This window comes from Ciona robusta, chromosome 14, assembly GCF_009617815.1.
Source record: "Ciona robusta chromosome 14, ASM961781v2".
In the NCBI taxonomy this organism is placed as follows: Eukaryota; Metazoa; Chordata; class Ascidiacea; order Phlebobranchia; family Cionidae; genus Ciona; species Ciona robusta.
The window spans coordinates 646,587-667,626 of NC_143248.1; the positions used below are offsets into that span (position 1 = coordinate 646,587).

Here is a 21,040-nt window from a genome sequence, read left to right on the forward strand (position 1 = left end):
AAAGATCACAAGTCCCACTGAAAAGATAGGCACATATTTATAAAGATTAAAATGTTTCAATTAGGTTAGTTTTCAAAAAAACTGTGACCAATACACTACATGTGTGCAGTTTTACTTGCAAATGCATTTCCCTCAATAACAAAATTCCCATTTTAACACAACTACTAAAAATGAAATGGTATATCTATATAAAACTCAGGTAGAGATAAAATTCAAGGTGTTTAGAATGGTTTAAAACGAAAAAAAGAGAACAGTTTTACCAAAAAAAGGCTAAAAACAGTAAAATCACGATATAGTAAAATTGGAATTAAAATGAAATTTCGTTTGTGTAAACAGAAAACAAATATAAAAATTCTGGCAGCAATAGTGTAAAAAATAGAAATAAAAGTTATTTATTCGGACATCCTCTCTTAGTGTGGCCAACTTCTTTGCATAATCCACATGTGGGGGGTCGTTTTCGCTTTGGGGCTCGTGGCTGATTGTAAGAAGTACTGGGAGTTGGAGCTGTATCTGGAACATAACATTGAATAAATGAATGTAACTTACTTAATACTCGCGCGGCCGGAAAAAGACAGTCGTTATCACACAGGTTCAACACCTCAGCTTACAAGTTACCATGAATGTTACTTTGCGGTTAAAAATTTTTTTGTGGATTTTTTTTTTTTATTATGGCTGATAATTGGACAACCCATCAGTGACCACTGGATTAGTGACCGCAACATTATTATTATATATCTTTTCAAAACATTAAGTAAGACCATGTTATTTAAATAATGAAAAGGGAATCAACAGCAAAATGGCATTCATTAAAACACGCTATATGGATTGGATAGAAGATGTCAGAAAGAGTGTTAGTTAAAAAAGTGTGGCTGTTGAACCAAACTGTAATAAAAACAGTAAGAAATACACCTAGAGGAAAATACGATATTGGTAATTTGTCCGACGCCATGACATGCTTTTATTTCCAGCAGTTTACAAATTTTCACAAATGTATAAAAATAAATATTCAGTTTCATCTTACTTTGCATTGAGTCGCACCACTCAAAGAAACCGCATTGTGCGTCCCTGGGTTTGTCACAAGTGTAAAACATCCTCCCTTTATTTGCCCCTTCCTTCTGTACAGTGCGTTGGGTTGCGGGAATATCACATTTACACATCACATCGCCTGATACTCTTATGCTAGATTTAATATTAAATACAAAAGGTAAAACTGATTAGTGTCAAAATATTACATAAGCATAGGAATAAAAGAGAATGTTGGCGTAATCAGCCAACTTTGGTCTAAATCCCAGGTCCCATAGCATGTCTCACTGTAGGACCTCACACATATAGAATAGAATGTGCATAGTCTAAACCCAGGTCCCATGCTGTGTCTCACTGTAGGACCTCACCCATATAGAATAGAATGTGCATATACAATGTTGGGGTAATCAGCCAACTTTGGCCTGAATCCCAGGTCCCATAGCATGTCTCACTGTAGGACCTCACACATATAGAATAGAATGTGCATATACAATGTTGGGGTAATGGGCCAACTCTGGCCTAAATCCCAGGTCCCATGGCTTGCCTCACTGTAGGACTTCACCCATATAGAATATACCAGGGGGTCCCAAATTGCCAAATTCATCCTAAACCCCAGGGGTATCAACAATAACCTCACCCACATATGATATCTAATAAAAACTTGCCTATTATTTAACCCAGAGGTAAAGCTGGTTTGTTGTTGAGTAGATTGGTTGTTATTATCAACCCACATAAAGAAGTCACACCCTCCATTCTGCTTCCCACATTTATAAAACTCCCTTCCAGTATTTGGTCCATCTTTCCTCACAGTAAGAACAATAGAAACCTCCCCACACTGACAAGCGGGAACGTTTTCATCGCTTCGTGTCGCTGCTAACGTTGATTTCTTCCTTGTCCCACCTTTCTTAACACCTCCTCTAGAACCTCTGGAACTCAAAACACCTGGACCACCACCTGTGTGACCACCACTACCACCACCAGGTCTTGATCCGCCACCCCTTGGGCCATTACCACCAAAACCTCCTGAGCCACCAGCACCAGGTCTTGATCCCCCACCCCTTGGGCCATTACCACCAAAACCTCCTGAGCCACCAGCACCAGGTCTTGATCCCGCACCCCTGTGGGCATTACCCTGCCTTGCATTACTTGCACCTCTATGTTGGTTACTTGCAGTATGTTGATTGTTCGTGTATCTGGAACCAAAACCGGTTTATATGTAATGGTTTTACCAGACATATTATACTTAACTTAATAACACTATATATATATATATATGGGCATATGTTAAAAAAGCAGGAATACAAATTAAGGTTTTTAAAAATTCAGCAATTCCTGGCACAAAATAGCCAAAACACAAATATGGTATACAATGTAGTGAATTCCTTTGCTGAATTCCTTCTTTCTTATTATAGTTACGCGCCGCTTTAAGTGTGTCGCTGCTAATTAACATTCCTACGTTTCTCCCGTATTTCCTAATGTGTCATGTTACTCAGTTTGCATGTGTTATTTGCCATTTGTACAGCAGTTAAGTTCGAGTGCGCGTTAAGTTGTCTTTAACTACTTTAACTCTTTGTTTCTTTTAGGTTTCTATGATTGAGTTTATTTAAACCTTATTTAATAAACTACTTATGAATCGTTCCATACAAGTGTATACAACCACATACAAATGTGTTATATAAGTGTGATCACATACATATATTGCACAAATGTATATATCCACATACAAACCTGAGCCCGAGTGCATTGTTCACATCCTCATCGCAACCCCCGATACAAACCACTTGATCCAAGCTAAAGTAAACGGGAACCGACCCGGGTTTAATCTTTACATGAACTCTGCGGATATGAATTAATGTAATTTATTTTTGGCGGCCCAGTGTCAGCCGTTATAACAAGGGTGTTCTGTTTCATACACCTCATGCCTGCTTAGCAGTTACCACGTATGTAACTTATTTATCCTCGCATGGGGGGCAATGACCTTCGTTATAACAAGGGTGTTCTGTTTCATAGACCTCATGCCTGCTTACCAGTTACCATGTATGTAACTTTGTAAGTGACTGTGGAAAAGTTACAATAATCTTTATTACTTCTAAAACATCGAAGATATTTATAAACAATAGCCACAAAAAAAATTACAGGAAGTTTCTTGAAATTTCTTTTTAATAACTACAGTTAAGCAATGTGTGTTGCCTGAATATTGCTTCACAGGGTTTAACAAGTTTGTATTATTTTATTTTACACCATCCAAGTGAAAAATATAAGTTTTTACCAGCAATATGAGATGAATGAATGAATGAATGTAACTTACTTTATCCTCGCGTGGCCGGAAAACGACAGAGGTTATCACACGGGTTTATTACCTCGTGCCAGCTTACGAGTTACCATGTTTGTTACTTTGTGGGTGATTATTTTTTTTGGGATTTTTTTTTAATGTATGGCTGATAATTTGGACAACCCATTAGTGGCCACTGGGTTGGAGCAATTGTCGTTAAGTGTCTTGCCCAAGGACACATACGCCCACAATGGTAGCAGCGACGAGCCTTGAACCCATTACCTAATGGTTACAGGCAGGCACGCTAACCACTACGCCACGGCGCCGAGATATACAATTATGTTACTCCACCTGCTGTCTACACTACATGAAGGTTTGTTGCTAATGCACGAAACAATAATATGGCCAACAATATGGCCAATAATATGGCCAATAATATGGCTAATAATATGGCTAATAATATGGCTAATATGGCCAATAATATAGCTAATGTACAAAACAATAATATGGCCAATAACAACAAATAACATAAAACACACACAACAACAATTAATGTCACAAACAAACCTATGTACGGGTGATGGCTGACATGTTGTACAAACTGATGCATCAACATTAATCTCGCTTATTGAGGTTGGGAAGAACATTGCATTCATACAATCAGGGTAACCAGTGCATGACATCATGAAGCTGAATATAGGGCTTGTTTTAATATTAAATTCATTTGCTTCTGCAAATGAGATTTATATTCTATATAAATGATATATCTGTATGAAAAAAACATAACTTTTCATTTATCTCTCCGAAAACGATAGCGAAGATCATAATATTTAAAAAGAAGAAGAGAAGCAAATCAACATCAAAACAACAGCGTTTGTATTAACAGCAAAACGGCACTTTTTGTTAAAAAGTTTAATTTAAACTAAATAACAACAAGAGACACTAACCCTCCATCTCTCTTTGTCTTTATAATCATATCTTTGCCACATACTGGACATGGTCTCACAGGAGGGGAAGCACCCGATGGATTAAGTAAAGACGGTTGGACCTGCGTCGCGTTTCCAAAGTACGAGGAAAGGGCTTCGTCTAATCTGGGTAAAAAATATAAATACGTATGTTACTTATGTGGTGGCTTATAAGCGGGCATGGGGTGTATGAAACAGAACACCCGTGTTATCAACTTATAACGACTGTTGTTGCCCCGCCATGATAGGATAAATAAGTAACATATGTGGTAACTCGTAAGCGGGCACGAGGTGTATGAAACAGAACACTCGTGTTATAACGACTGTTGTTGCCCCGCCATGCAAGAATAAACTCAATTCATATCGAAAGATTTTCGTATTGCATATCAACCAAACAGACAAAATATAAAGTAGTCTAATATATTGTTTGACCAATAATCTAACATCCAAATTCTACCATGGGACTTGATTGAAAAAATGTAACTTGGTTTATCCTTGCATGGCATGGCAACGACAGTCGTTATAATAACCTGGGTGTTCCATTTCATACACCTTGTGTCCGCCCACAAGTTACCACGTATGTAACTTACTCATCTTTGAGTGGGCTAAATAACAATCACTATAACAAGGCTGTTCAAACTAACAGAAACACTTTCTAAATAAAACAAACAATTCCTTACTTTTGTGCATTCTGTACTGCAGCTTCGAACACAGCTCTATATTTTGCGATATGTCGTTGCAGAACATCAGCTTTCCGTGCATTTCCTTCACAGATTCGTCCTAAATCTGCTTCAAGTTCTGCCCTTAGTTCTGGGCGTGACATTTCATATCCCATCAAGTTGTATCCTGAGGTGATTTATTTGAACTTACGTAGTCTAAACATTATGTTACTTCTGCTACCAGCCATAATGTGAAATAATATTTTTTCCGGAAACTTTCAGTAATGAGCCAACTCTGGCCTAATTCTCAGGTCCTATGGCGTGCCTCACTGTAGGACCTTACCCATATAGAATAGAATGTACATATACAATGTTGGGGTAATGGGCCAACTCTGGTCTAAATCCCAGATCCCATGGCATGCCTCACTGTAGGACCTCACCCATATAGAATAGAATGTGCATATACAATGTTGGGGTAATGGGCCAACTCTGGTCTAAATCCCAGGTCCCATGGCATGCCTCACTGTAGGACCTCACCCATATAGAACAGAATGTGCATATAAAATGTTAAGGTAATAGTTTGGGTAGCAACCACCCCACCCACATAGAATAAAGTAATTAAACCACATCGTACCTTCCACCAACCCCATCCCTAATTCCCCCGGTAGAAATCGTTGATCGCTTGTTAACCCAACGTACATTCGTTGTTTTATTGTCTCTATGTGTTCCGCATGAGTGGCGTCGGTACCTGGGAACCAATTATGACATCATTATGACATTATGTACAAAACAATAAAACCTGCGTTTACTTTAGAAAACAGATTATGCCCGTATTTTAATGTGAAAACACAGTAAAAAGCTTCCAGATAGACAAAACAGAACACCCATGTTATAATAACTGTTGTTTTTTCCGCCATATGAGGATAAATAAGTTACATACGTGGTAATTCCTAAAGGTGCCTGTACACAGTATTGGGAATTCGTCCGTTTTGTCCGAATTTCGCTACCGCATGCGGAACTCGGTAATGGGTTTGCATACGACTTTACACGCAAATACGCATGCCGGATACTGTGTACAGCCACCTTAAGAGGGCACAATGTGTACAAAACAGAACACTCTTGTTATAATGACTGTCAATCGCCCAAAACTAAAAAATCCTAAAACATGAAATTACCGATCCCATGCTTATCCATTAATGCAATAAGATCCGCTTCAGTTAACAATGGAGGAGCTGTAGTTCTTCCACCAGGCATGTTTATACCAGTGGGTTCAAATTCATCTCCAATATTGTAAACTGCTATTATCTGTTCATTACAATTTTCAATAAAAAATTAAAAACTTTTAATAAAAAAAAATCTTTGATTGCTGCATATGTGATAGCACCTAATCTATATCAGTTTATAATTTATTCAATACAACTATTATCTGTTCATTCTGTTGGTTACAATTTTTAATAAAAAAAAAATTTAAGTTGGGCCTGATTTTTGTTTGCTGCGTATGTAGTAGCACCTAATCTGGATGAGTACCAGAATAGAATTTATTTTTCTCATGGTAAATTCTAACAGTATATAAACATATTAGGCTGCGCTCCCTTTAAAACGTATTTAGTAATTTTAAAGTAACTTTATGAGTCTTATGACCAGTATATTTTACATAATAAAAAATATTTTATAAAAAGTATGCAGTGGCAATTGGTTAATACAATGGGAAAATTTATGGACAGTACATTAATACCTTCCCGTTCCAACGGTCGTAAGGATAAACTTCAAGGTAATTCCGCTCAATAATCATCAAACCTTGTGCGTTAAACTCCTCACCACCAAGTATTATGTCTACTGTCGTTTCATGGCCCTGGGGAGCAACAAAGACACTTTACGAATTACCACGTATGTAACTTATTTATCCCCGTATATGGCGGGGCAACAACAGTCGTTATAACATGGACGCTCTGTTTCATACACCTTAGGCCAGCTTATAAGTTACCATGTATGTAACTTATTTATCCTCGTATGGCGGGGCAACAACAGTCGTTATAACATGGACGTCCTGTTTCATGCACCTCATGCCAGCAAGTTACCACATATCTAACTTTGTGCGTAATTGCTTTTATCTGACAAAAAATAGTTTTAAATATCAAATAGAAAAAAAATATTTTACCTTCGCGTCTCGGTGACAGCAAGCAAGGAAATGGCGCGCAATCAACTCATAAATCCTTGCATTGTTGCCCTGTGGTGCAAAAGTGGAAACATAAATTATCAAGTAATAAAAGTTAAATACAAGTATAAGTTGTGAACCTGAAATTGTAAGTTATCTTTATTATAATAAAAAAATGTCATTTATTTATATTCGCATAAGTCGCATGACGAGGCAACGACAGTTGTTATAACACGGATGTTCTGTTCCATACACCTCGTGCCAGCTTACGAGTTACCACGTATGTAACTTAATTGTTCTTGCATGGTGGGGCAATGACAGTTGTTATAACACAGGTGTTTTGTTTCATACACCTTGTGCTTGCTTACAAGTTAACACATATATGATAGCCATCTGTATGATACTATTTTCTTCCCAAACAAATGAGTTTAAAATTACAAATGGAATATTTGATACAGATGATGGTTCATACAAACTGAAACTATGATGATACTTATCACTTACAGATAGATTAGGTGCAGCTTTAGTTGGATGGATGGGGGGGTGGGCTTGGTCAGATTTGTGTCCGTTCCTGGGTTGTGGTCCTCCTTCTAAAGCGAGTAAATCTCTTGCAAAGTTTCCCCACGCTGGGTGATTCGTTTGTTCACCAACCAACCTTTCAAGGTCAAAATCTTTTGGGAAAATGTTTGTTTCAGTACGAGGGTAACTGATGTATCTGGAAATAAATTGAATATAAGAAGTTAAACAACTCTAAGCATATTGAGAATATAACCATTTATTTTATTTATTAATTTATATTTTTATGGAAATATTATCGAATAATTATAATTTCTAGACTTGCTTTTTGTTTAATACGCTAACACAGTGAAAAAAAGTATCATCTTATACATTTACCCTTGTGTATACAATGTTTCTGCAATTTTCATTGTTTCTTTTGCGCTTATCCTTAATTTCCGAGAAGCCAATTTCTCCAACTCTACTGTCTCCATAGCAACAGGACGCCATTTACTCCGGGGGCGACTCGATACGTTGGTTACCGTGGCAACAACTGGGGGTTCCATGCAGTTAGCGTACAACACACGACACGCAAGCTCGTTAAACAAACGATTTCTTTTCCATGAGAACGTGCTGGTGACAGGCCCATCATCATTATGTTGGGTGGTGGTGTGGGTCACTATTGGGATAATATTATGTTTAATAAAATTTACGAGTTACCACAAATGGAACTCATTTATCTTCGCATGGCAGGGCAACGACGGTCGTATAACATGAGTGCTGCTCACCTTGTGCCCGCTTACCAGTAACCACGAATGTAACTTTGTGGGTGAGTGTGTGTCTTTTTAAAAGGCAGGCGCACCAACCATTGTGCCACGGCGCAGGGTATACAAACAATGGTACAAGGTTAAATACCTTTAAACATACTCAGAATATTATAATACGTAAAAATAGTGAGAAATGGAATATTTTACAGGTTAAATTTGTAATAATGAAAAAATAATAGTTAAATAGAAAATAATTAACTGTAACCAAGTTAAATTCATGTTCATCTTTACCTTCAATCTTCCAGAAGTCTTCAGGTTGGAACTGCTCCCTTGCTTTGTATCTTTCCACCACAAACCCTAATGTAGGAAACTGACAACTCCCGTAACTTATCAGCTTATCCGATAAAACATGAGGGAAAACTTTCTGCAGACGAAGGGTTTGAAATCTGGTGAAAGCAGCTCCTGTTAAAATGAATAACAAATATTAAAATATTAAGTTTTATGATTCCAAACCTAAGTATTTTGGTTTTTAGACAACAAGAATGGCTTAGGGCTCACCATAACAACATAGTGGTTTTTAATCTCAGATCAGGTTAGTTAACATAACGAAGAGAAGTAAATTAGCAACAGAACAGCAGTTGATAAAACACTGTAAAAACAACTTTAGTAACCGTGTCAAATAAAAGCATGACAAACCTAAAACTGGCTGTCTTCACGATGTGTGATAGTAAATATATATAGTAAAGTGGGGGAAGATGAGACATCTTCAGAACATAATATCCAAATATTCTATTTGAGTTTTAAACAATTAACAACGTTTGTGGAAGTCGTAAGGATATAGTTTTATAATTCTTTGAATGTTCTTTGTTTTCTACCAAATGGGACAAGAAAATAGAGCTAAAAGATGTCCCACCTTTCCCAACCCCACCATATATACAATTATAACAAATCACAAGATACTACAGATGAAAACACACAGGATGATAAATATAAAAATCACAAGATAATAAAGATGATGTTTAAACACAAAGTTTACCGATTCTAAGATCGAGTTCCTGTCGAACATCAACTGCATCGCTCGTGTTTTGATCGGGTTGTTGCAGATTACGACACGCCGATTTTATTGATCTAATAAAATAAACCTGAAGATTATAGGAGTACAGCAATAACCATAATGTTTAAAATGAACATTCACCACATTTGCAAGTATGTGTAACATTACAGGAAATTTTGAAACCAATAAATTAATGCTACATTATATTTCTGCATAGAAATGTGGAACATTATAACAAACATGGGTTCAAGGCTCGTCGCTGCTACCATTATGGGTGTATTTCTCCTTTGAAAAGACACTTATCGGCAATTTCTTTAACTCAGTGGTCATTAGGGGGTTGCCCAAGTTGTCAGCCACACAGAAAACTTTCGCCAACAACGTTACATACGTAGTTACTTGTAAGCGGCTACACAGTTGGCTTTTTAACTTAACACACATAATTCTATTCTATATAGTTGAGGTCTTGTGGCAAGGCAGGCTAGAACTTCTTGATTAAGACCAGAGTTGGCCCATTATTATCCCGACACCCATAATAAATGTAACATATACCAATTCACCTGTCAGTTATCTCAGAAAATCGTGCTCTATACACGGGTATATTCGGTTTAATATTTTGACAAATATTAATGATTTCGAATCCAATATTTTCTCCCTCCCGATCACAATCCGTCCAAATTACTAACGCTTGGCTGTTCCGAACTTCTCTTTCCAATGTTCTCTATCATTAAAGACAATATATAAACACCTAATGTTAACATTTGGTAAAATGATTTTTTCCATAAAAATTTATAGAAATGAGTTTACAGTTATGAATGTACCATAGGCAGAATGTTATAATAAACAATAATGGTTGGAAATGGAACAGTTTACAGAATATTTTACAGGTAGGGATGCACATTACAGAATAATTAGGTATTTTAGGATATCCTAGAATACTTTATTTCGAATCTAGAATTTCGAATCTAGAATTTCGAATCTTTTTATATTTAGAAAAAAAATAATTTTACCCACATAAGTCAGTTTATTGACCCTTCAATAGTAGCCTTGTTGGGTCATGAGCTGTTAAATGATCAAAAATTGTACTATTGTTCACGTTTGTTGCGTCACGAAACGTTTAGCAGGCTATGAAAAGACGTTGTAAAACGTTTACTCTCGAAAGTCCCACAAACACAAAAATATTATTTTTTAAAATTATTAAGTTTCAAAAGTTGTTAATACACATTATGAGATGACGTGTGATGACATCATTAAACACAATACCTAATCCCGTAATTAGATTCGAATACAAAAGGATTCGAAATTCTGTAATGTGCATCCCTATTTACAGGTCAAATTTGTTGTAAAAAAGAATGGTTAAAATAGAAAATAAAAGTTACATATAAAACAAACCTTGATATCCACCATGTTTTCTGTCACTATCTTTTCCACTTCAACATCAAATAAACTTAGAGGATGACAAGAATGCCTTTGAAAGTTGACAATACATTAAATCAATTATTATCTATCAAGCACTCTAGCACAACAGTCTCGTGTTTAGAGCGTCATGTCTGTTTGTCAACACAACTCGTTTCATTCTCACCACAACACAACATGCAAACACATAGTCACATGTTTAAAAGTCACTGCAAGGGGCGTGAAGATTACTGGAGAATATATACAATACAATAATAAAAGGCCACAATCAGATAGAAATATTGGGTCCCTTTAGTGCATGTCCGCTATGTCCACAACATTCACTACATAGTGGACATACCAAACATGCACTAATTAAAGGGACCAGAAATATTTACCATTTCTTATAAATTCCAGCAAAGTTGTAATTAAGCAGATGGCCAGATAGAGAAGTAACGGACATTGCGCAGTTTTGCCCCAGCATGTGGTAGCTGAACTCGTAGATCTTGTTGTATTTCGAAAACCCATTTCTCTAAAAGTAAAACAACACTTGTTAGTCGATACATATTGTTAGTTGCAGAAGAAGCATTTATTGTTTATATAGAATGTTTACATATAATTGCGAAGATCATGTTATTAAAATACTTCAGAAAAGGAAATCAACAGCAAAATAACAGTTGTTAAAACACGCTATGGATAATAGGTGTGGAAAAGAGTGTTGGTTAAAAAGCTGTGCTGTTGCATCAAAATAAATGTTGTTTGAAAGTGTGGCCATTTAACCAAATGTGTTTGTAGTGAAGAATCCTCCCCCTACATTATTTGCTAACCCTAACTACCAACCTCTAACAATTCTCCCAGCCTAATATGTACTAACATACCGAGGATTCTTCGGTAATAATGTGACGCAGCACGATTTCGCGCATTTTTAAAGTTAATTTTCAATACGAACGCCCAAATTTTTTTTTTAATTATACAGCGAGTATCAGGGAGACGTAAGGAACATTTTAAGACCAAAATTTTCACTGGTCACCAGCGGCAGTATTACCGGATTGTTCACTAGTATGTAACATCCTGAGGATTCTTCACTAGTGCCAGATTTTAAATAAATATTTAATACATTACCACTTGATATTGATGCCCTGATAAAATATCTGATATTCTTTTAGCAGCGTCATTCTTCTCAGCCACACTCAACACTTTAAAAGTAGACGCGTGTCGTGCCATTAATATTCTATGATGAGTTAAAACTATAAAAGCAGCTTTGTAAAACATAACTGGAAAATAAAGGTTAAACTTTAACCGGTGACCATTCAAATCTTTGGTCTCAAAATGTTTCTTACGCCTTAATGTTACCCGTTGTATACTTTTTGTGGAGAAGTCAGGCGTTCGTGGCAAAAATTGATTTTAAAATGCGCGAAAATTAGAGCGGGTATCAGTGAGACTTAAAAACATTTTTAGACCAAAATTTTTACCTTCCACTAGCTAAAGAATTACCGTAACTAGTAACAGTTAATACAAATGTAGTCAAACGGTATATACGTAGTAACCTCCACACTTTCTATGTACGAACAAAACATGAAACCAAAATAAGGGAAATCCCCTACAGTCAATATTGAGATTTCGCGGTAAAAAAAATAAAAACAAGAGAGCTAGTAAAATAAGAGATAATTGCAAAGAGATCGGTACGTTTTCGAAAGAACAAACCAGTGAACCTGTGCGAGCCGTGTTTCTGTATTTTAACAATTAAAAGAGTTCTATTACCAAAAACATATTATATCTTGAACAAATAACCTAATTGCTTTATAATTATAGATATTATATATGAAATTAATTAAGTGCAATCATGATAATCTAGTATGCATTTGTTATTACATCTCTCTAATTTTCATTCAAACTTTGTTTTATTGAATTTATGTAAGTTATTTATCCTCACGTGGCGGGGCAATGACAGTCGTTCAACTGTTTATGTAACTGTGTTCATGGCCTACTCAATGTATTTATACACCTCGTGCCCGCTTACGAGTTAACATTTATGTAACTTACTTATCCTCACATGACGGGCAACGACAGTTGTTATAACACAGCTGTTCTATTTGATACACCTCATGCCCACTTACGAGTTAACATTTATGTAACTTGGATAACAGATGGTGTATCCATTAACACACCATATTTATTTAGAATGGACACCAACTTCTATCAAAACCAATACGTGATAGCTCTTGCTAAACTGAAGCGGAATCGCTTGGATATTTCTCAACCATCTGATGAAGACGACAGTGAACTTATTTGCGACCTTGAATAATGCGTAATAAAGATTTGGATCACTCACAAACTTTACAATCAATTATTAATGGTTTTGTTACGGCGCTAAGGCGACCTGTGGGATTAAATTTCAAACTTGGCCGAAGCATTCAACCGCTACGCGTTCAGTTTATTAAACTCAACAAGATGTTATCTAGTAGCATATATTTTAACCTGCTATTAAAATATTTCATTTTTAAAACTTTGACAAAAATTACAGTTAAGCAGTTACTTTGGAACATTTTAATTTGAAAGTTTAAATAAGTTGTATTTAATTAAATGTTAGTAGGATCTAACATGTTTTCATTCTCTTCCACGTTCCATTTGTCAGTAAACAAATTGTATTTACTTACCCTCGCGCGTGTCAGGCGACTCAAAAGTAAAACACAAGAAATGTGCACCTTTTAATAAATAAACGATAACTTGGACAACTAATGAGTAATCTCTGAGTTGGAGCAATTACTGCTGTGTTTTTACAAGTGCACACATGCCAAAAGATTGGCATCATCGAGCTTTGAATCCAGTACCTTCTGATTACGACTCGAGCTCTTTTTTATAGACACAGTCCCAAAGATTATTAATTATTTGGCTTCGGCAGATAAGCAGTTGTAGACTCCATATCATCATTTACTTCGGTGGTTGTTGGTAAGGATGGGACGATTCGACTGATACGATGAACTGATTTACGAAACTTGGACGATTTTCGTTTATCGCGCCTGTTAGAAATATCAATGAATAAATGATTGAATGAATGTACTACATATGTAACTTGTTTATCCTCGCATGGTGGGGCCATGACAGTGTTTATAACGCGCATGTTCTGTTTACTACACCTCGTGCCCGCTTAACCACTTATGCCAGCTCACAAGTTTCCACGTATATGTTTTTGGATGTGTTCAGGCATATGAAAAAGAACACCCGTCTTTAGCTGTTGAAGTTTTCCGACCACACGAGGATGAATAAGTTGCATTCACTTAACATGGGTTTACCTATAAGATGCATATCTAAACACCAAACGCAACGTGGCTTTCACGCTTTCCCTGAAGTCCTTGTTACGTACATTGTACACGATGAAGTTTACGCAACTGTTCGCCATGAGAAATTCACCTGTAAAATAATACACATATTTGTTATTAATTTTTGCAAAGACATAGTTTTTATTATTTTTTTATTAAATGCATAATTTTTTATCTATCTGAAAAGGCATGATTTTTTTACATATTCGGATACAGTTTCAAAAATCAGACTTCTTAAAACAACGAAAGAACAGAATCCAAAGATTACAGCAAAAAGTTACAATATTTTTGCGGGAATTGGCGCTGCCGATCCCCGCCGAAAATCTCGTTGAATCCCGATGTAGCTTACTTGCAACTAACTTGAGCCAGTTCAGTTCCCTGCATGGCATGATAGTGGAATATATGAGAGGCATCATGATAGTGAACGGTAACATCATCATGGAGAAAAAGGTTATCATGATCGCAACTGTTATCATCAACTGTGGAAATAATCACCACAAAGTTACATACATGGTAACTCAAGAAGGCACGAGGTGTATGAAACAGAAAACCCGTGTTATGACTGTCGTTGCCCGCCATATACGGGGATGAATAAGTTACATTCATTATTTTAGTTAATTAAACAAGTTCCAATCTTACAAGTTAACGGCTCGTATTACAACGAAGTAACGTTATATATGAAGATTATTTTAAAGACGTGATTTTGTAAACCAGCTTCAGCTAAAACTACATATATGTGTATCACAGCTTCTGTTAAAAATAGGTTGGCACTCATACAAAAGGAATGGCTCCACTTTGGACATAAGTTTACTCACAGGTACAAATACATATATGACACTGTATGGATCATAGTTTTTGTACAAAAAATATGACATTGCAACAGTACTGCATTGTGGCACATGGGTTTTCACCTATGAACCCGGGGTAAATGGATCAAGACTTTCGAATTTCGACCCAACAGAAGTTATATAAATACCACCCTGGTTTAATATTTATAGATCTTAGCAGGAAATCTAAACTGTAACCAAAACAGACGGTCACAGCCACCAATTTGTTTGCAAGGGTGATAGCCAGTATACCATGAATGCATATTATCAACGAAAATTTTCCCATGAATGATTTATACGTCACCTGTCTTGTTTCAGAATTATTTTGAAATGCAGAGAATCGAGTGGATACCAAACTTTCCTTACGAACCAAACTACCTCTGCCCATCCCACGTTTCGCTTCTGCCTCTGCCAAGTTTCTGGTTGTAATCTTCAGTGTTGCCAGTGTGAGACCCACCGTCGCCCCGTACGGTATAGCGAGCACCACGATGGGAAACACTGACGCTATCATGTTGCATGGGCTGCCCAAAGGTGCGGAAGCGAACATCCATATCGGTAATCGGTAACTGTATTAATATATATATAGTAGGGTGGGGGGAGACGGGACACCTTTAGCTCATAATATCCAAATTTCCTTATCGTGATGTAAACAATTAACAACGGTCTATGGGATTCGTGAAGATAGAGTTTTATAATTCTTTGAATTTTCTTCGTTTACTACCAAATGCGACAAGAAAATAGAATGAAAAGATGTCCCATCTCCCCCACCCAACTGTATAAGTTGGGATATAAGGTACATGTATCCAAAACGTGGGCAAGACACTCCTCGGCAATTATTGAACCTGTAAGGGGCGACTAAGGGGTTGTCAACTTGTCAGTCAGATATAAAGAGATCTCCAATTAAGTTATATACGTAATTACGCTTAGAAAACGGACAGAAACATATATTATTGTGTGGTAAGATGGGATACTGTTAGCACCTAAATCCCATATTTTCTGATCTGGTTTTCAAAATTATCAACGCTCTTTTAGCGCAGTGATAACACGGTTATATAATTCTGTAGAAATTCCTTGTTTACTACGAAACATATGTTATTTACTTACGTGATGTCATCCCAAAACAGCGGTATGGACGTCAGGAAAATGGAAACCATCCACACGACAATTAAAATGATCTTTACAATGTGCTAAAAGAATATTTCAGTCAACAGCGGATATAATGCGGTTAGCTAGGTATCGCGCGGACGGGTTAATTGATATAACAATAGGTCTTGGGGAATATGGTAGTGCGATGACTCTGTATTAAAAATAGGCATGAGTTGACTGGCTATAAGAGGGTAGTGTAGCTGTAGTCGCACACGTTGTATAAATAACTCACTAGAGCATACAGCAATATAGCGAAAACACATTGGGCGAGCTATTTATAGCAATTTTCTTGTGACCTATTTGCATATATATTGTAAAGTAAACGTTAAATAGCATTATAACAAGACAGATTGTTGCATGACCGCTGTGGTTAACGCGCCTGTCTCTAAACCAGAGTTTACATTAAAATTAAGTTATAGTAATCTTACCCTTTTGGGTGCGATCACTCTTTGATAAATGAACGGACGAACAACAGCAAAGAAACGATCACCACTAAGCACTAGCAGGCTGTACAAACTCGCGGCGACAGATCCCGTGGCAGCGCCGCCGTATAAAACGATCTTCCCCCTGTGAGCCTGCGATTGCCTTTGGAAATATGTGTGGGTTTTAGTTTTGAACGGTTCTGTGGCACAAACGTGGGGCCGCTTACTGTAATTGTGTTTGCTAGACTACCTCTAACCCCGTCGCTGCTACAGACGTGATACTCATAATAGAGCACGAGGTTTAAAACATGCTATTTCGACTTAAAACCTGGTATAACGTCTGCCGTTGCCCGGTCACGTGAACGCAAATAAATTTACATTGAAAAAGAGGATATATGGCTTCAAAGTTATCATTGTGGGCGTGTGTGTTCTTGCAAAACAAAGTTGAACATAAAGTTAAAGCCTTCGCAAGAGGCCATTTACCCGCCACACACAGTTAAACAACTGACGTTCATACATTCAATGTTGAACACTGTATATAGTAGGGTTGGGGAAGACCTTTAGCACATAACATCCAAATAACCTGATCGTGTTTTAAACAATTAAAAACGTTTATGAAAGTCGTGAGGATACGGTTTTATAATTTATGGAATGTTCTTTGTTTACTACCAAATGGGACGGGAAAAATAGAATAAAAACGTGTTCCATCTTACCCCACCCTACTATATAGCTTAATCATACATTAACGTGGTAAATAATACAACATAGAATAATAAGATTCACAACCATATATACCTTTCATAGAGACACAAGAATGAAAGTCCTTCAGGGTTTGCTCGGAAAAACATCAGCACCATACTCTCTATAAGGCCTGGATAAAAATGGAGGAATCATTTTCATTATGTATATCAATATGCGGGTCGATAATGTTTTGGTGTCAACAGGCTGAGCATGTAACTTTACTTCCATGCAAAAATAGTTGGTTAATTTCATGTATGGTAGGGTGGGGGAGATGGTACACCTTTTCAATCTATTTTCCCTTCCCATTTAGTAGTAAACAAAGAAGATTCAAAGAAATATAAAGCTGTATCCTAACGACTTCCATAGACCGTTGTTAATTGTTTAAAACACCATCAGGATATTTGTATGTTATGGGTTAAAGGTGTCCCATCTTCCCCTGCAGTACTATATAATATGGTGGTGTACGATTGAATACCAGGGCACATATTCTCTCATATTTAAAGTATATTTTAATGTTAACCCACACATGTTTATTGGTTAATGTTAGTAATCGGCTTAGGCGCGCTTAAAGCAGTCGTGAGAATTAAGGGCGTAAAAGAAAATAAAAAATTGTACCACATTACCCCGTGTCCCACCTCACCCCACATCACTATACTATTATCTGCATAAGTTACTTACCCGGTATTACTATGAGCCCCATAAGTATATCAGCAAAAGCAAGCGACATTTTGCACATTTGAAAATTGTGAAATTGTCTTTTCTTGATCATAATATAAATTACCAACCCGTTCCCGACTATGATTATAAACGACAGAAGAGACATAATCACAAGGTTGATAATAAGCCCGGCTGTGCTACACTTCAAACTTGCGTTGAAATTGAGCGACGTATTCATCATTGCTTCGTATTCGCAAAACACCAAAGTCCCACAAAACACTTGTCGGCCGCATTTCGTGAAGTTGGCTTCCGTTAATAACTTGGCTTCTTCGCCACAAAAGCTAAAGTTTAAACCCACCTCAGTCATCGCCGGCCGTTCTATATATTTCCTCGAAAAAAGAGACTGTATAAATATAATCAGTATGACGTGAATTCGCGGAATATTTAATGCAGTCAAGTAAGTTTGCATAAAACCACGACCAATTGGAGAACTTGGTGCAATATACCATATTACTAGCAGACCGTGACTTGACATGCACTTTACGCATGGCATAATCAAAAACGTCATAACCTAAAACCACGTTCAAAAGCTTACTTTTGAGCGAAGCCTTATAATAAACTGCGGTAAGATGGATACCGTTAGCACCCACAGCTCTCATTTTTCATGATCATGTTTTTAAACAATTAACAACGCTCTATAAAGTCACGGTGCTACCGTTATATAACACTGTAAATATTCTTTATTTACTACCAAAAAAATAATAACAAGTGTCTCATCCTGACCACATCAGTATTGCATTTACTTCGCCGCCAATATTAACTGAGGTAAGAAAATGTCAAACTGCTGAATGTAGATAAGAACACCCTGTCGTGACTACATGCATTATTGTGACAACGAATCGACAAGATGATAGCCTTTCTGTACCCTCAACGTAATACGATATAACGTATATGATTCTACATTCGATAATGTAGTTCTAACACATTTGTCAATTTAACTGTCAATTGAACTACAGTGCATTCGAATGTCAGCTTACACCAGCAATACACGTGTTGCACATTTTCCTGAAACTCAGTAGTAAAGTTGTGACACAGGGCACCTAACATAACATCTAAACGTGATAATACTGTATCGTGACCACGCAGAACGTCGGATTTAAAACGAATTGCCTTTTTCTTACAGCTGCAAAAAGCGCAAGAAAATTCGAAACGCAGACGCACATTTTGCGACCCCCCCTACCAGGTAAGTGCAAATAATTGATCCTGCTAAGCGTAACTTTATAATATATGAACTATATCCTGATGTTTTCATAACACAACAGTTCTACGTGAACTTAGATCTTTGGTATCAAAATAACATAGGACGAAATATAAAATAACGAAAAGTTTACAATGCAATTGTAGGCAAGGGCAACAAAGCTGTGTATGGTCGAAATAATAAGAGGCAGACGGAACCATAATGAAGAGTCAAGCAAAAGGAAGTCTGCATTGCACTTTGCACTGCGGAAGACTTATGTTAAAGTACTGTGCGGTAAGATGGGATACCGTTAGCATCGAAATCCCGTGTTTACTGATCGTGTTTTGAATAATTGACAATGGTCTCGACTTAAGAGCCGTTAAGGATACGGTTATATAATTCATTGAACATTCTATTTTTACTATCAAATAGGACGGGAAAGAGAACGAAAACATGCCCAGCTTACCACACAGTACTATATTATACGTAGCATATTACACGTAATGTTCCTGTCTTGTCCGTTGGCCATGTCCCGTTCTTGATGACGTTCTAGACCCGGAAGCGTTCGATCCAGAAGAAAACGAAATCCGGTGTTTTGATTGGTATGAAGTAACTGATGACGTCGGTGACGTCATGTTATGGAAGGGCGATGACGTCACGACGTGTTTACTGAAATGAATCATACATGTTACGGTGAAGGTCTCTATTATTGTTGTTATTTCATAAGAATTGTTTATATAACTTTGCATGGCGGACAATTCAAACTCTATTCCACTGGTGTAATTGCTCAACAAGGGCCCTGCTTTAGGTAACTAGTGTAACACAAACATATTATTACCAACTATATTAGGTTTACAAAACATTATAGAATACAAGTTATAATACGTTATGAAAACATTATATAAGATACAAGATATAATTAGTTTACAAAACATTATATTAGGTGCGTGTTATAATAATAACCCACCTTGGCAGGGATTCAGTTTCATCAATCCTTGGCAGCATCGAAAGATCAGCAAATACTGCGGCGAGTGCTTCGTATTTATGCGGACCTAAACTTATCAGCTTCTCCAAGTTAATGTTCGGGTCAACTCTCGGAGTCTCTGTCTCACATCCGGAGTTGATCTTAAAGGAATCAAAATCCTCCTCGTCGGAGCTTGTGTCCGGAGGTTGGAGGAACTGGGATGGCTGGAGATCAAGAGGGATCTTGTACTTCATTTCATAAGATGGTGGCATCATCATGGGTGTCCTGCTCCTCCCAGAGAGATGGATGCGGTCGATCCTTCTTCCAGGAAGCGAGGAGGGACGAGCGATCCCCCCTTGCAGCGCGGATGGTTTCCGAGATCGCGGGGGTTCGACAGATGGGGGGTAACTGCTCATCACGCTCCCGGTGGTGGAGCTGGGGTAACTTGGCGGGTTCCCGGGGTTTTCGTTTAAAAGTTCAATCTCTTCTCTAGTTAGGCCGACCAGGCCGTTTAAATGCTGGGAAGTTAATAAGAAATATTAAGTCTCCGTTAAAATTTTTAGAACAAGAATGTTAATAAGGCTTAAAAGGAAGTGTTTTATTAGAAAAATGGTTCCTAAAAAATTTGTCCCACCCTTTACACCTCAATAACAATAAATCTCTTTCGTCTCCCAATATATTAAAGTTTTTCCGCCCCTGGTTGTAACCCTACCTGCACCATATCTTCAATAGAAGCTGGTTGAATGTTGTCTTGTGATATTGATGATGTTGTTGTTGTTGACGACGCAGCTGATCCCGAGACATGGCGGGTTCTGGATGGAGTTTGTCTGGAATATTTAGGAATGAATGAATGTAACTTATTCATCATGCGTGGCCATCGACATTCGTTATAACACGAGTGTTCTGTTTCATACACCTCGTGCTGCTTACGAGTTACCACGTAT

The 21,040-nt window shown here is 37.2% G+C and overlaps 3 protein-coding genes across 4 annotated transcripts in view; all 3 read right to left on the reverse strand.

Moving 5' to 3' along the window:
* Window positions 1–91: 91 nt before the first annotated feature.
* Window positions 92–12,367, reverse strand: LOC149724684 (DNA topoisomerase 3-alpha-like). Of its 2 annotated transcripts, none has more exons than XM_089892288.1 (19): window positions 12,255–12,367; window positions 11,181–11,314; window positions 10,780–10,855; window positions 9,948–10,108; window positions 9,373–9,464; window positions 8,628–8,798; window positions 7,969–8,248; window positions 7,579–7,789; window positions 7,078–7,146; window positions 6,655–6,771; window positions 6,095–6,224; window positions 5,554–5,667; window positions 4,941–5,106; window positions 4,243–4,386; window positions 3,863–3,985; window positions 2,752–2,859; window positions 1,689–2,216; window positions 1,022–1,179; window positions 92–510 (listed from the first exon to the last, which is right to left on the reverse strand). In XM_089892288.1, the coding sequence occupies exons 2-19, from the start codon at window positions 11,264–11,266 to the stop codon at window positions 389–391; spliced, it is 2,856 nt and encodes a 951-aa protein (XP_089748414.1). In that variant the 5' UTR covers window positions 11,267–11,314; window positions 12,255–12,367; the 3' UTR covers window positions 92–388. The 2 variants fall into 2 exon arrangements, with proteins under 2 accessions (XP_089748414.1, XP_089748413.1); XM_089892287.1 differs by lacking the exon at window positions 12,255–12,367 and adding an exon at window positions 11,905–12,088.
* A 1,110-nt stretch (window positions 12,368–13,477) lies between these two features.
* LOC149724685 (uncharacterized) lies at window positions 13,478–19,077 on the reverse strand. The gene is made up of 8 exons (XM_089892299.1): window positions 17,917–19,077; window positions 17,293–17,368; window positions 16,504–16,660; window positions 16,034–16,116; window positions 15,234–15,495; window positions 14,452–14,581; window positions 14,076–14,193; window positions 13,478–13,802 (listed from the first exon to the last, which is right to left on the reverse strand). Exons 1-8 carry the CDS (start codon window positions 18,461–18,463, stop codon window positions 13,664–13,666), a joined length of 1,512 nt encoding a protein of 503 aa, XP_089748425.1. The 5' UTR covers window positions 18,464–19,077; the 3' UTR covers window positions 13,478–13,663.
* A 140-nt stretch (window positions 19,078–19,217) lies between these two features.
* The window catches only part of LOC149724686 (protocadherin Fat 4-like), a 38,140-nt gene continuing 36,317 nt past the window's right edge, over window positions 19,218–21,040 (reverse strand). Inside the window, exons 57-59 of the mRNA XM_089892283.1 lie at window positions 20,809–20,923; window positions 20,100–20,614; window positions 19,218–19,801 (exon numbers count right to left, since the gene is read on the reverse strand). Coding sequence (XP_089748409.1) covers window positions 19,627–19,801; window positions 20,100–20,614; window positions 20,809–20,923 — 805 coding nt within the window. The 3' untranslated portion in view covers window positions 19,218–19,626. The remainder of the gene's footprint in view (window positions 19,802–20,099; window positions 20,615–20,808; window positions 20,924–21,040) is intronic.